The sequence below is a fragment of the Sinohyriopsis cumingii genome, chromosome 3 (assembly GCF_028554795.1).
Source record: "Sinohyriopsis cumingii isolate HCF-2022 chromosome 3, ASM2855479v2, whole genome shotgun sequence".
NCBI lineage: Eukaryota > Metazoa > Mollusca > Bivalvia > Unionida > Unionidae > Sinohyriopsis > Sinohyriopsis cumingii.
Window position 1 is genome coordinate 150,846,988 of NC_142963.1, and position 17,543 is coordinate 150,864,530.

The 17,543-nt window shown below is 34.8% G+C and overlaps 1 protein-coding gene across 1 annotated transcript in view; it reads right to left on the reverse strand.

The window, feature by feature from the left end:
• Positions 1–11,790, reverse strand: part of LOC149804149 (alpha-aminoadipic semialdehyde synthase, mitochondrial-like) — an 80,764-nt gene extending 68,974 nt beyond the window's left edge. Inside the window, exons 1-3 of the mRNA XM_089954115.1 lie at positions 11,685–11,790; positions 6,302–6,542; positions 2,637–2,813 (exon numbers count right to left, since the gene is read on the reverse strand). Of these exons, the coding sequence (XP_089810241.1) occupies positions 2,637–2,813; positions 6,302–6,529 (405 nt within the window). The 5' untranslated portion in view covers positions 6,530–6,542; positions 11,685–11,790. The remainder of the gene's footprint in view (positions 1–2,636; positions 2,814–6,301; positions 6,543–11,684) is intronic.
• Between the last annotated feature and the right edge of the window lie 5,753 nt (positions 11,791–17,543).

The window sequence follows — 17,543 nt, forward strand, 5'->3', positions numbered from 1 at the left end:
TTTAATACCAACAAGACTCCACTTCTGCTGATAGTTACTTTTATTTAATACCAACTAGACTCCACTTCTGCTGATAGTTACTTTTATTTAATACCAACTAGACTCCACTTCTGCTGATAGTTACTTTTATTTAATACCAACTAGACACCACTTCTGCTGATAGCTACTTTTATTTAATACAAACTAGACTCCATAAGAAGTCTTCTGCTGATAGTTACTTTTATTTAATACCAACTAGACTCCACTTCTGCTGACAACTACTTTCATTCAGGAGAGTTAGCCATATCAAGACTTTCAAGGTCACTGCCATGACAGTAACAATGGATGTCAGAAATGCCAACATGTAGGTAAAGTTTCATGGCAGTCCTTGAAGATTAGCAAACTTATGCTGATGGACAGACATACATCATATGATGGAAAATAGGCCATTTCGTAATATCTTTTGACCTATAACCAGAAGAGCCAAAAGTATCTAACAACACTCTCTTCTCTCTAAAATCATAAATGAGACTAAATACTGAAGAACCTCATTAGTCTGGACTATGTTTATCCACAAACCCATCCAAGAAATCTGTTTTTCTGCCAACAGCATATAACATTTTAGCTTGGAGCTCAATCTAATAAGTACATGTATGTTGATTAGACTGTTGTTTGAAATTTAATATATTATTAACTTCAAGAAAATCTTGTAAATATTGTCCATTACTGACTACCTGGCCCTACCCGATTTACTTCTGTAACGTGTACAGGTATGCAAAACCATTAGGCACTTCATATTATTAATTGCTTTGTATTAACTTTGAAGTTCTAGGTCTGTTTCAGTTGCTTTAAGCTTGGTTTCATTCTTCTAATATTAAAATCCATTTTGGTGATAATTGTTTCCATTTCAGTCATTTCATTGTCTTGGTTTACTTACTAAAACCTGTATATCTACTCCTTTGTACAGGTTTAATTGGACAAAACTTCAGTGGGGCCCAGGGTGGCAGAGTGTTCTAAGGCGCTCACCTTTACAGATCACTGACATCTCACCTCCATCCACCTGGTGTTCAAGTCTTGGCTCAGCCAAAGTGGATATATAAGAAATCTTGCTAGTAGCTTCTCTTTGGTCAGTGTTTCTTCCCAGGTTTTTCCCCCGTTTTTCTTCCACCAAATTGAATGGCCACCATGTATAGCCTATCTTGTGCTGAAAAATGGTGTCAAACCAAACAAACCAAACCAAATCACAATTTTTGTAAAAAGGTCAATTGGGTTACCATGTAATAACTTAGTGGAACACTACATATAGCAACTTGACTGACAATAAAGCACTATTTGCCTGAGTCTGAAATTCAGGTTTGTGATGTGTTATATAAACTGGAAGAACACACCAAACAAAATCACATCTGCACCAGGTTAAAATAAACTCTTACCTTTCTTTAAAACCCCGCAATGTTAAACTTGTTACATGCCCAAAACAGCAGACAGCAGTTATATGTTTGAGCCATTAACACAAGAATATGGAACTGTGTACTTCATAAATGTTTTTATCAGTAGTAGGCCATGTGTCGTGTACTTGGACTCTTCCACATGTGTCGTGTACTTGGACTCTTCCATTCTTGGGAAAATTTGTTGTATACATGTATATTTGGTGCTGAATAGCTACGCCGGACAAAAGGATATTGATATATATTGGAACATTTTAAAGAAATAATTGTAAAGTTGATGGCAAACTAAATAGAGGTCAGCGTTTTTCTCATACACTCAAATTATCAAGCTCCCCATTTCAAAAATATGTTTCCAGTTGGCTGATCATCCTTGTTTCTCACTGCTGACTCTAGCACTTTTAAACCCCATGATAATAAAAAAAATTGAAATGACAAAAGCTATCATTAAATATATATCACATTAGATATATATAATGATTAAAACAAATAAATGACATGCCTACACTATGTTAAAATCTGTACAATAGGGAACACACATATATGTTGTTCTGGCCTTAAATAAACATTCCATGCATTCATATTGCAGACTGTGTCATGATCTTTCTTCTATACTTGTACTTACAAGCTTTCTTTTCTTCAACCAAAAAAAAATATCACTCAGATTTCCAGATAGCCATGTAAAGTAAAATTGTTACTTGCTTAATTGATATATTTTGGAAGCAACTAAATTTTTTCACAAGATTCTTTGCTTAAGAATGTTTAATCTTCAAAAGCATACAATACAGCTTAAAGCAAACATTTTGCCTGGTTTACAATAACTCAACCAACAAGTTAGTTCCACACAATGTAATGGATAACCAATATCACATAATTACATTGTTGTGCCTTGCCAAAGGAGGGTAATAAAATTGTACCTGTCCACTATTAACCATGATGTGGACAGCCAAAATGACCAGGATGCTAGGGGTATGATGGACACCACATGGATGGATGTAATATCAACCACAGCACATCAATTTTCAGAAATCTATCATGTGTGTACTATATAATGCAGGTAAAGAGCTCTCAAAAGTGAGAGTGACTTTCTCCAAGATTGCCCATTTTTAGCCCCTGACCCAGCTTTAACAGTTTTTCTTTCTGCCGTGTCTAGCAATTCGGTTCTTAAATTTCTTTATGAACATTCCAAGAGAGGGAAGAAGCACATCCGCTTACCTTTTCCAAAATGGCATCCAGCAGAGGCATGTTTGCTACCTGAGCCTTGATTGTGTGAGAGAAGAAGGCATACGTTTTGTCTGGCATCAAAAGGTCTATAGGGACAGCCTTCACTCCAATCACTAGAGATGCCTCACTAATATCCTCCTGGATTATGGCCCCTTTCTCTGCATACTCCTGAAAATTGCAAAGAAACTGGCTTTCAAGGCCTTCTCTTCTTCAAAGAAATCACAGTATTTAAACTTAATGTTTATACTTTACCAAAATATTGCCTTAATATGACATTATAAAATCAAAATAACTTTTTAAAGGTATTAAAATTTAACTATTCTTTCTCAACACTTCAGCTTCCTCAGATGTGGGAGGTCATGGTTTCAAGGCTCGGCCAAGTCATACCAAAGGCTAAAAAAAATTATACAATTAGCTGCCTCACTTGGTGCTCAGCATTAAGAGGTAATGATCGGACTGGGCGGCCTGGTGTCAGGATAATGTGACTGGGTGGTACATGATGCTACATGTCTGCAGCATGATGCCCCAGTGCTAGACATACTATAAACTGCCACATTGCAGATATCTAGTGATATGATTGGAAAATTGTTAAACCTACATTAAAAATCCAAGTCATATAAACATACACACACAGACACACACACTCAACACTTCAAAATATTGTATATGCTCACTTATAAGCCCAACTGCAAACAATACAAACCATCATCTGCCATCAAATATGTGCAAGCAGATTGGGATCTAGGTTTGTTTTACTGAGTACTCCCAACAACCCGCATAAACCCTGATATGCTTGTGCATTATGCAACAGCAGATCTTGGTCTGTTATTTAGCAGCTGGACTTTGCCAAGTATATATGGTATTATATTATATCTCTAATATTAGGATAAAAAAGTTATCAAACCATTACTCAGAAAAGTTTGGAAACAAAATCAAATTTTAAATTAAATTTTCTATATATATATTGTGAACTCGTATATGTTGGCGGTGGGGGGCGGGGCAGAAAATTACACAACTTTTTGAAAAGGTAGAAATCACGTTATTGTCATCATGTACTGATACTTTTTTTATTCCTCAAATCTTCATAATCTTAAGCATGAAAAAGGGACGCCATGAATAAAAGAGCATCCACCACATAAACTAATTTTAATCAATGGAATCAACTGCAAAAACTACTCTAAGATTTCTAAAACAAAAACAAAAAAAAGCTAAATACATGCTTTGAGCTATGATGACTAAAAAAATCTATGGAGTTAACATCTCTAAAAACAAGAGCCCCATGTCAGCCTGCTATCACTTATATGCAGAGTTATAAGTTCATAACTAAACTGAATCATAATCTTGAAAAGTGGTAAGAAGATCAACCAATCAGATCACCCCATTAATATGTGTCGATCATGCTTACTTCAGAAACTGGCCAAGATCTTGATGATATTAGCCCAAATTCCAATTTAAATAAAAACTTATTCTGAAATTTGGTTTCCAAAGTGATAATAAGCCTGGCCAATCACATGCTAGAACATCTCATAAATGTATATGGATCTCGCTCATTACTGAAACTGTCCAGGAGCTTGGTGATATGTGCAATTATTTCAAGTCTGATCAAAATCAGATCTCAAACAGAGGTCTCGGAAACGCTTAATTATGCGTATTTGGATGCCAATTTTTTACCTGGGATGCAGAAAATCACTGAGGTGGGAGTCCTCCGTACACATGTAATAAGTGTGTGGCAAAATTCAAAGACTTGCCAGTCCTGCTTCAGCCACCAGCTTTGTGGGAAAATGTGTTTATCATTTAGCTGTGCTGATATTTACAATGACAGAATTCAGTGACTGAAAGACCCCTTGATGTACATACATGTTGCCATTATAAGAGTACATCAAAAAGAACATGTGGCAATAGCTGGGTGGCAAGTTCAAAGGCTTTGAGTGGTGGCCGGATGGGAAAATGTACTTATATTTACAGTGATTGAATACAGAGGCAGAAAGATCCAGAAATGTACATGTGGTCATTTATAAAAGTACATCAAATATACAACTTTAGCTTATGTTATTGTGTTCATTTCCGAATGTATCGGAATAAGTAGTGCATGTGACCTCAGAATGAAGACATGTTGAGACTTAGACAAAATGTCATTCGTAAATTTAGATAAGTATTTTGGGGTTAAACGGCAAACTTACGAAGATCGTAACGAGATTCAGAAGAGTGCTAAAGCTGCTAGAATTGATAGTTCAGATCACAGGGTACATGAATGGCAAGTCAATTTTAAGCAACGATACGAGTCCCTGTGGTTCAGATGGGACAGTAGCTAAGTGTAAGAAAGTGTGTGATGCCTAGCTTAGTGTTTGGAACAAGTCCTTACTTGGATTGACAAAATTCAGTCCCTGATGGACGAACAAGAGCTATTTAAGAGATACATTGACTGACCATACTTTTATTTAAATGCCCCTCACCTTAGCCTGGTTAGTTCAAGTGCTGTAGCGAAATGTATTCACAAAGACATCAGTAGCTAGGCCTAGTTTTGATATCAATTACGCTGACAAACAAACTCTTGCCCATTCAATGATTTGATAGCTGATTGACCATTAATCCTTTTCCGAGTAAGGTAGCAACTATCAATTTCCTGCATGATATACTTTGATGATAAAATATACAAACATGTGTTTTAAGATCAGAATCGGTGATCTAGATATATATTTACTACCTCTTGTACACTATTTCATCATAAAATTAGTTTGAAACTGTAAGTGAACCAGTAGGCCTAATGGGAAATAATGGCAGATTTTGCTAAGTCTAGGATGTACCAGTTTATTAGATTGTCTGTTTTCGTAAATCATCAGGCAAATATATTCAGAAAAATATACAAATCATTAAAAGCAAAGCCTAGGTATTATTTTATTAAAGATTTTACTTTAAAATGCAAATTATGTAGGTCAGAAATGATGAGACAATGCTATGCTGTGGAATTTTCAAGAGGAACTTTAAGGTATAAGCTGTTTTCTGACTTAACACATATTTGCCAAAATACGGGGAAAAAACAGCATTGCTAGGGAAAAGCTGATTTTCACCTCAGATGTAGCATTGCTTGGGAAAAGCAGAAGTTGATGACAGTTTGTTATACCACGCATTATCCAACATTAAACATGAGATGGTTGACTAGTATTGCCAATAAAATGTTCTTTAAAAACTACATTATTTACCTTCAAAGAAAATGATTGTTAACAGAACCTTCAATAAGCAGCATTTTATTTTAAAGAAACAATTTCAAAACATTTGCAATCGACTGCACAATTTTTCATTCATTGTAGAGCATCCAATTTGCCTATTTATGCAATATTCCAGTCGCATTATCGATAACTAATTTTTAACATGCACCTATATGTAGCTGTACGAAATAATGCCATGCTGATCAATACATGCTTGACCTAAATTGCCTGATATATTCAACAAAGATGCATCTTACAAACTGAATCTTAACACACCTGTCAGCAAGTAGCAATAAGAGATAAAAGATATAAAATCATTATGATTCTAATATTGTACACGAAAGTGGGCCAGAGAATGAAGAGGAGCTAGATGTGCATATCATCAAGGAGTTATCAAAGTGCCATATTCTTTAGTCTGTCTGCTATTATTTTGGTTCCCATTAATCCTACCTGCATATTGTAGGCCCTTCTATTTGATGGCTGTACAAGGACTCTGACACCATTACGGACTAGTTTTCCCACATGAGATGGGGCCAAAGGAGCTCTCCTTTCCCATACATTGATTGTCTCTCGGCGGATGGCCATCGTTGGTGGCTGGTTAGATGTCCATCTTTTGCCAACCTTTATCTGACTCTCCCGCAGGTGTCGCCACAGTTCGTGAGATTGTCGCCTTAACATTCTGTACCCCTATCTGAAACAAAAGATATTTTTAAAAATTACACAATTTATGACACTGTCTTAACACTATGAAAAATAATGGACCATTTATGGCAACCTCTACTGACAAATGTACAGTGTTATCAGCAGTATTTGCTTCATGCAAATACAGTACAGAACAACTATACTTATAGAGCAAAACACATGTATGTAAAAATATGAACATGTTATTTAATGGCCAGTACAGAGTGGGAAGTTTGCAGTACTGATAATAAAAAACCATGTTTCTATTTTTCCATTTAAAACCAGAATTCGTTAAATTATGACAAGAAAACAACTCAAAGCAAAAATAAATTATGTTATATCTGGATGAATACACATCAAAATAATACATGTAGAAGCAAGTATTTTCATGAAAGATTAGTAAACTTTGCTCGACAGCATCTTGTGCAATATGACACAAAGAAGACATACCGAACAGTTCTGACATCAATGAACTAATGGATAAAATAAGGTGCATATAAAAATATTGTTTTCATAATACTAAAAAACACCAAATTTAGCTGTCATAACCTATTAGCAAACTTGGAAAATCACGTTTTGCAAACTTTTATTTTTGCTAATAGTTTTTGATGAAAATATCTGACAGCAACTATAAAGTTTACACAGACAGACAGACAGTTGAAAGTTTCATGTAACTATAGTAACATATTTATAAGTGTCTTGTTATACTAGCAATAAAATACCAATGATGAAGCAAAGACTTTTGAATAGTGTGTGTGTGTGTGTGTGTGTGTGTGTGATTTAGTTTTTTAACATAGCTTTAACAATTTTTCAGTCATATCACTACGATGTCTGCAGTGTGATGGTTTATAGTGATGTCTAGTACTGGGGCATCATGCCGCAGACAAGTAGCATGATGTCCCACCCAGTCACATTATCCTGACACCAGGCCAACCAGTCCTAACACTAACTTCTTAATGCTGAGCGCCAAGCGAGGCAGCAATTAGTGCACCATATTTGTAAGTCTTTGGTATGACTCGGCCGTAGTTCGAACCCACGACCTCCCACATCAGAGACGGAAGTTCTAACCACTAGCAAACCAGAGCAGTCTGAATATTGCATGTAAAAATCCTCTAATAGCTAAAAGTAGTATCTGGGCGGGCTGGATCTGCAAGGTAGTGGTAGTACTCCTAAGGTGTTATGATTGAGTAACATATTTAAAGGAGAAAGAAAACATCATTTCAACTGATGCTCTATTAGGCAGCACATTCTGCTTTCTTTCGATACTACAAAATGCGGATGCCAAAAGATTTTAATATTGCCAATAGGTGATTTGCTAAATTGTATTTCAATAGCATGCTGAAATCTAAGAACTACTGAAATTTAATGATGCTTAAATAGAGTGATTTATTGTTTTCAGAATCTGGATAGATACAATTCCGAACTGATTAATTAAAATTATGGTCACATTCATGCAAGGTCATCAAGTACAGTAAATGCACCCAGTTTCCCTGACTTTTGAAAATACCACAATGTTGAGTATTGGTATTGGTGTATTCCTTTTGAACCAAAAGAATATTTACAAATTATACAAAAATTATACCAAAGAACCTGTCTTGAAAGACTACCCTTTCTGCCAAAACAATGGTCTCTCAACAATGTGGTCTGTCATGACAGGTCATAACACTGTATAGTCAAAATATATGTGCATAGAGAACCCAGTTTCTCAAAATAGGTGGTCTCTCATAGCAGTGGTCTCTCAAGATAGTTTAACTGTATTGCTTTTCTTTCAGATTTTATGTCAAAATAAGGATATGACCTTATACACACACTGCTGTGAATGTAACACTAAGCATGTGCCCATCCCAATGTAAGAACATGTAAATTAACCAAAATATGTTTAATAATGAATTTTATTAACTATGGCCACATTTGATGGCAGATGCACATTATTTTCGTCAATCTGAATTTTATTCAAGCCATGAAGTTTTCTGTTACATCTGGTCATATTCTGATGGATATTTTTTTAGTTATCTTGTAATTGTTATTCTTCTTTAGCAATGATAGCCATTTCTAATGTTCATTCAGCATCATTCATACAAACTTGAAAGCACTTCATACAAGGATGTTTTCTTATTAATACTAGATCAGCATCATTCATACAAACTTGAAAGCACTTCATACAAGGATGTGTTCAGTCAAATTTGGTTAATTATGGTCAGCAGTCTGGAGAAGTGAGATAAACTGATATGATCTCAGTTGACTCTATCCACTGAGATAAACTAACACAAAGTACAGTGCCAAAAATTCAAGACATCATCGTAAGAACATTATATGTTTCCAACTGCGATTTTGATTTTGTTCAAATACTCCAGGATGCTTTATGTAAATGGGTGAAATTCTGTTTAGCAGATTTGAGAGATGAAATGCTTTCTTTTTTATAAGGGCAACAGTATCTAATGGAAGATCAGGATTTTTACAGATCTGAAAATTCTATGATGCTTTCTGTAAAATCTGGTCCAACTCTGCTGAGCAGATTACTAAGCACAATTTGCTTAAAAGTTTTCTGCCGCAGACATGTAGCATGATGTCCCACCCAGTCACATTATCCTGACACCAGGCCGACCAGTCCAAAAACTAACCTCCTAATGCTGAGCGCCATGGGAGGCAGCTATTAGTATCATTTTTGTAAGTCTTAGGTATGTCTAGGCTGGGGATCAAACCCACGACCTCCCGCATCTGAGACAGATGCTTAAACCACTAGGCCACCGCAGCGGTCCCTAGCCAAGGTGAATTTTATTCAGTATAAACCAGTGGTCTCAAACTCAAAGCACCCTGAGGGCCACATGGTGGCATTTTCAATGGCCCAAGGGCTGCTCCACCATTGTTATCTCTCATGGCACCTTGTGACACCAATCATTTTGCGGGCCATAGGATATGGCTTGGCAGGCCGCATGTGGCCCACAGGCCGAGTGTTTGAGACCCCTGGTATAAACTCACTTCAAACATAGACCATAATATGGCATTGCATAATGTGCCAGCAGTTCAGAGTCTATGTTGTTTGTTCTATTGATTATTCTGAACTGCTTAGACCCAGATCCACTGGCACATTATGTTTTATCATCAGTTCTAAAGAATAAAGTTCTAATTTGTATTTCCAATGAATAATAATTTGAATAAATAATTTAACCCAAATCAAATACTGAACACAACAATACAAATTATTCTGCTCAAGATCTTACAGCAAAATGAAAAATTTGACGATAAACAAGGTCATAAAATGCTCTTCCTTACCTATATCACAATTAGCATTTTCTGGAAATAATACAACATAATGACATTATCCATTCTAGAACACTCCAGTTGTTTACAAGACAAAATCTGTTACTAAAATTATAATATAGAATGTGGTAAACTTCAGGCAGGCTAGCTAATTTTAAGGTAAATTCCAATAACCATTACCCAGACTCTAATAAATATGCTTACTTCTATTAATAATGATCCTAATATTTAACCCAGAATCTTACAAAAATAAAGAATAAAGTTCTAATTTGTATTACCAGTGAATAATAATTTGAATAAATAATTGACCCCAAATCAAATACTGAACACAACAATACAAATGGTTCTGTTTAATTTTGTATGTCCTATCCTTCTACCACTGAGAGCGTGAGAGTGGTCTTTTCAGATGAATAATTTTGACAAAGTGAAGCAATCAAAATCTGCAGGACACACACCTATCATCCTTCTTGTCCACACTAGTGTCAGGACATCGATGTTTGTAAATGATGCACAAAATTATGCCTGGAAAAAACAATCCCCCAAGACAAAAATTGGTGTCTGCAATCAAGTATCATGTATGACTGATTCAAGATTATTTCATGACTGCCTCTGTAATCATCAATTTATAAAATGGACCCAATTAGTGGCACACTTCAATTGGGTACATCTGATGCTTGCTGGCCTTATGTGTGATAATTGATTTTGTACAGATACTGTTGCAGGGTTTATTTATGCTAGTGTGTATTTTTAGTGTGCAAACACCAGTCTGTTCTTGTGTCCTATTATTCATTCAGATGTTGTAGGTTTTTTTTGTATCCTAATGTACCTTTGGTGATGAAATGCCAATGTCCTATGGGGAAAGATGTTGTGGTAGATTTTTATCGTACATCTTTTTGGTGATGAAATGACAATGTCCTATGGGGAAAGATGTTGTGATAGATTTTTATCGTATATCTTTTTGGTGATGAAGCGTCAATGCCCTGTTCTTGTAGCCTATTATTCACTCAGACATTGCTGAAGGTTTGTTATCCTAGTATATATTTTGGGTGATGACATGCCAATGTCCTCTGCTTCTGATCTATTTTATTTACCCTGATGTTGTTGGTGGTGGTGGTTTTTGGTGATGAAACACCAATGTTCTGTGCTTGTAGTCCATTATTCATTCATTAAATTTGATTTCTGTGATTCACTTTGATAAAAAAATGGTTTAAAAAATCACCAACTGTTGTGCGTGTTTGCTTTCAGTGTAACTTTCGCAGAAACCAAATAGCTTAACATTATTGTACAAAAGGCTTTTCTTTGTTCAACCAAACGGGATGATGCAATCAAATGACCTGTGAAATATTTCACCCAAACGTTCTGCATGGGTGGTTAAACTTATGTGCTTCACGTTTATATCATTTTACACTAAAATACAAACCCTAATTATTGTCTCTCTAACTGCAATGATGAATTTACAGTGCAAATTTTGTTTGCGGGACGATACCAAAGAGTATGCACGTTCACTGCAATCTTTATAAACAGAACCAGTCCGACTGTTTATACTATGGGCTCGTAAATTTAACGACGTTGAAACAAGAATGAGTTCGCATTATGGTTTGATGTAGATTTGCAAACGTACAAATAATATCGTGTAAATATCTAGCTGGGGACATCTATCTAGACTGATTTCTTTTTACATATATATATATATTTATAAAATAACGCATGAAAGCATTCGAGTTTACTTCAAACATTTCGAGTATGACCTTCTGTCTGTTCAAGGTAAGACTAAGAACGGGAAGTAAACAATTCACTTCAGACAATGTTTATGCACAGCTCGGTAAATGTCACATGCAAAACATAAATGTAAAAAAATTTGTACAAACTTATTTAAACAATCTATATATACCTCTGGTTACGTCGATTTTTTTTTACCGTAATTTTACGCTCGCCCTCTGTTCTCGTGGGTATGTCTGGAGGTTTGTACAAATGGCTACACATAAGCTAACCGAAATAAAGAATGTGCTGCATTGACCAATCATATCGTCCATACAGGCACACACCTCCGTTGTTGTGTTTACCAATTTCTGTTACGCGCCAAAAGCATACTATACGGGTACTATATGCATTTAATTATGACCTCAGAAAAGCACGTGCCAGGGGCATTGTTTTCAAAGATTTTAAATTTGTATAGGTCTTTGCGTAAAAAATTGTCTGACTTTAATTATGATTATTAGTATTAGTATTATTTTGCAAAATATTTTGTTAGAAATAAAACCATTTTACAGTGCCTGATTTAACGAGTATATAATGAGATATTAAGTTCCATCGCATGCAAAGTGTACAAAAAGTGTGTATGTGTTACAGGCAATAAACATATCAAAGTTCTCGGGTTCACGTTTGCTGTCATACAGGATACGTAAAAGCATTAACTCAAATTACATTATTTTGTAATTGTTGTTCTAAACTTTAATACTAAAATAGTTTAACCAAAACCTATTCAATCATGAATGTTGAATGATCTGCACTTCAAAAATCATCAAATAACGTGCAGATGGAAACTGTTGATCGCTATGGAATAGTAGGCAAGTACTAAACTTGGTCAAAGAAAGAGAACATCAGATATTTAATAATAACAAATAACACGGTAGCACAATGCGCCCTGCTTTCTTTGTGACGTCGAAGCGCGTGACATTCAATTATGTTCGTCCTGGAAAACGCTTTTAGGTTGACCTCGTCCAAAAGTGTCGACATATGTTAACCCTGATTCTTGGGCATGTAAATAATGACCTTCCAAAGGATTGTGGAATTGCCATTTCATTTTAAAGGTTTGTGAAATCAAATTATATCAAATGAAATCCATTACTGAAAAAGTCGGTTCTGAACGCCTACATCATGTATGACTTACTTTTAGCTATGGCAAAATTTCTAACCAGAGGAGTGTGGAGGGACATTGACCGTAGCTAGGTAAAAATTCCAATATTGTCTGCATTTATTTTATAAATATTTCAAAATAGTCAGAAACTGTATTATATTGTACTGACCTAGTGATCCACTATTGTCAGCGCCTCAGATTTTACTGAGCAAAATAGAAAGCGGACACTTATTAATGTATAAGAAAATCCGACTTTTGCGAAAATTCATTGGTCATCTTCCTGTTCTACTAGTCTAATGTAAGAGAGAAAGAAGAAAAAAACAAGCCATGCATCTTACGCAAGTTGTACAAAATTAATTTTTCTTTTTATGTTTAATGTGTTGTTGTGTAACTCAAGGGTGTTAAAATATGCTTATTTCCAGCCACCCCCTCAAATTTGAATTTGACATTAAAAATATCAACAACAAAGAAAAACACTTCCTCTCAGTGAAGGAGGATTATATATATATATATATATATATATATATATATATATATATATATATATATATATATATATATGCGAAAAAGTGGTATGTCCATATACTGTTTCTAGTACAGATAGAAAGAACAGGGGGATATCGGCTGTTTATCCTTTACTGATATCCTGTCGAATTTTTAAATAAAGTCAAGACATATTTTCTTAAATGTAGTTTCATATACTTACGGTAGTTTCTTTGCGCATACGACTACGAAGTTTGTACAATACGATGTGTTCTAGCAGTGCTTTGGTGTTATAGTAATAAGTACTGCTACTACTATTACCACAACAGGTGATGATGGTGGTAAATATTATTTTTTATTGGTAGCATGATCGTCAGTCTGGGAGGTTTTTTTTGTTATTTGTTTTGTTTTCTTATGTTGTTGTTGGGGTTTTGTTTGTTTGTTTGTTTCTCCTCCCCAATCACACTTTAGTAATAATAACTCTAATTACCTTCCATGCCATATAAGACACTGCAATAGAACATAAATACATTCAGTGAGGGGATGGGTATGGAATGTAAAAACGCAAGTATCTCCGCTGTCATAAAACAATGTCTTTTTACAAATGAAAGATATTTGCATTGGAATTGAGCAACCTCCTTTTTAACGATAAAGATATCTCTATTAAAGACATTTAACAACAAAAAAAATCAGATATCTCTATGAAAGGTATGCGGTTATATATTTCTGGTAGTGCGTATCATGGTACTTTTTTCGCTGTACCGGTAATTTTTCGCTGTACCGGTACTTAGTTAGTTTCCATCAGCATGAAGGGAAATTCCTGAGTAATCTTGTCACAGATTTAATGATATTAACAGCTTGTTTGTTTTTTTTTTGTTTTTTTTTATTACAAAAATATTATTTTTTAAAAACAGTTGTATTTGTCACTGATTAACTTTGAATGTTACAGATATAGTTATATTTATGATACTTGAATAAAATGTTTGACACGTAACACAGATTAAAAAGAAAAGAAATGTAAATCTGTTAATTATTTATTAGCGTATGCTAATGTATTAATTATCTATATTTCTTTGAAAGGCTGCAAATCGTCCCAAGATTTTCATGATAGTTGTTGTTTTCTGTTGAAGTTTTAAGTAATTTCTAGTAAATATTTCCTCGTTTGTTCCGTAAGAGTGCATTATTTTTGCTGACCCTCTCTAATAAATATCTTTCCCAGGTGTTGGTATCCCGCTCAGGTTCGATTATCACAACAGCGTTGCTAGTGAAGTGTAGGCTTCATTGTCAACACAATGTCTTTCACATGGTCTCAGCTGTAGAGTAAGCATACCTCGTCGCCCTTTAGTTACAGTGCTTAAATTATACGTCTACAAATTTTAACACACATAGCAAATTAATCTACAGCCATTATAAAACCTAACCCACCCACCCCAGAGGGAGGAGAAGCGACGGTTTTCTTTGATCTATTAGGACTATTAGGACAGAATTTTTTTAGTACAATTAACAGGATTGAAATTTTCTCTAAATTGTATTAAACGTTAAGTTGATAATTATATTGAAAGTAAATTTCTATTAAAATATATTGAGTTTGAATCCATTTATTCCTTGTTACAATTATATACTACTATTCAACAATGATTACGCTATTATGATCAAGTACGAACCGTCTTATACATACATTGCCCTGTATCTCAAGTCAGAGAAAAAGTACATTCATTAGGATACGTAAATAGATGAACTAGACAGATTCCAATGATTCCTATAGAGGGCAAATGTGCTTATCTTGCAGAAGTACCTACGTAATAATGTACATAGACCTAGACAATAATCTGTAAGAGACTACGAAGCCTCACTTTGAGATTCTGGCCATCGCAAAGAGCTAGGCGCGCGCCATATTTGGCGTTGTCTTAAGAAACTGATATAAAATGCCCCAGCCACGGGCTGACACCAGTTTTGCTGGCCAGAAGCTCAAACAGACTTTGTCTTTACAGGTAAGATTATGATCTATGTACAATTTTTCATAGTATAAGACTTTTTAGTGTTATAAGAATTTTTAGCGTTAAGATGTTAACCTAACATCAGTATGTTTAAACATTAGATCATTTTAATATTCCTTTGCTATTCTTTAATATAACGTATCGGAAAGTTTAATTGTTTGAAGAACTTATATTTACTTATAATTATATTATTGATTATAGTAAAAGCAATGTTCGCTACCAACTTCATACTCAGTAATAGTTAATTTAGAACAAAAATACTCTTTAGAGTTTAATATGTTGACATTTTAGAATAAATTCAGTAAAATATATTTCAATTACGGTATTAGTCTGAAATATTGAATTTTAGATTCTTTTGCTATCGTGAATTTATTCGACATTTAATTATCTGTATGACATTCTAAACGACAGATATTATACAAGTATGATGTTGGTAAGTGAAAGAAGATCGTAGTTTTATATGTATTTCTTATATCTGCAATTTAAGCTTATGCAGATTGATATTGGAATGTAATTTTATATGTTGAGTATTTCAATAAAGTTTTGCCGGCCAGAAGCTCAAACAGACTTTTCTCTTTACAGCTCAATCCCGAGTACTCTCGCATGCCAAGATTCCCCAACATGTAGCTATATTTACAACATCATCAAGTGACACCTCTTTCAAGAGGATTGAACTTCCTTTCTTTTCTCTCTCGCCATGGGCAAAGACATGTCTTAAATAATCATCATTATTCATAACAAGAGGTTGACGAATATCATGGAACAGCTTGACTCAGAGTTTACGAAAAGAATCCATCTCATAAAAGTCTACGGATAAATCTCATTTCCTTCTACGGACAAATTCTCTTTCCAATGAACAACAATCTTTTTCATAAAAGTTGGTGGAACTATTTTTTTCGTAAAAGATCTGAGATATTTTATTTACTGTTATCTCGAGATAATTAATTAAAGAATAATATACTGGATATAATATGGGGTTGTTTTACTATAAATCAGAACAAGATATTCCCACAGATGGAAATGTTTCAAAATTAAGCGTCAGGTCTCTGCCGCAGTACGTTATATTGTTGGTCCTTAATATAATTGCGATATACCAGGGTAGGTATCGCGGTATGTTCAGAAATGACACTCTGTACCAGGGTAGGTATCGCTGTATGTTCAGAAATAACACGGTATACCGGGGTATATTCTTTTTTTGGTTCTCATCTCTAATCTCTATGTACATGCAGATATGGAGATTTTGTTTTAATATTGTCAACTTAATTAACAGAAACATTTCAATTAGAGATATGTCGTTTCAGTGTTAAATTTAGATATCTCTTTTGAATACAATTATCCTTTTCTAAATAAAGATATCTTTTATTTTAATGATATGTTCATCGAAAATAGCTACATAGCAACGGGGGGGGGGGGGCGAATCCTACAAAATTTATAAGGTTCCAAATGTTGAAATAAACCCTCCAAAAAAAAGGGTTTTCAACCCGAAATAACCACGAACCTTTGGAGGGAGAAACCTCCCAGGGGGTCCTCCCGAGTTAGTCTAAATAAGGTTTCTGGTTGAAAAACCTATTAATGGCGTTTCGATTAAAAAAAATGAACCAATTTGTTGTCGTCGCCCTCCCTGCTGCTATGAATTAAAAAATTGTTATACCAAATAATGGTACACTCGGAATCCTACACAGCTAGACTAGCTAGAGTAGTATGGTGGGACGGTCTAGGGACTAGGGGAGTTCCATGTTAAAAAGGTAATATCCACTCTGGGGACTACGTAAATTTAACATGGGAAGCAATATCCATTCTGGGGACTATATAAATTTAAAATGGGAAAAAAAAGGTATCCACTCTGGGGACAAGAGAATTTAACATGGGAGAAAAAATATCCATTCTAGGGACAAAGGCAATTGAACAATGGGAGAAAAAAATATCCATTCTAGGGACAAAGGCAATTGAACAATGGGAGAAAAAAATATACATTCTAGGGACAAAGGCAATTGAACATGGGATTTTTTTTTTGTTTTTTAAAAAAAAAATGGGGTAGGCATTGGAAAGTCAATCTCTTTTCGAGAAATGTGGGTGGCCCTGAAAAGGGTCTTTGGCTTTCTTCTTCTTCTTCTTCTTCTTCTTCTTCTAACTCCTTGACTTACTTATGCATCCTCTTATTTTTTCCATCATTCCTTTCTTCTTCTTTTCTGTTTCCGGTATCCAGTCCGGGTGACCCATGGCTCGGAACTTCTGTTGGATTTTCATCCAGTTAGCATTTAGTTTCTCTAGTTCTTCCTTTTTCTTTCTATTTTCTTCTTCTTTTCTTTCCTTTGACCACTTTTCTTTGATTTTCTTGACCTCTTCGGTCAGCACATTCCTCATTACTTCTTCCGCTTTCTTAAGCTTGTCTAAGCCCCACTTCACAAAAGAC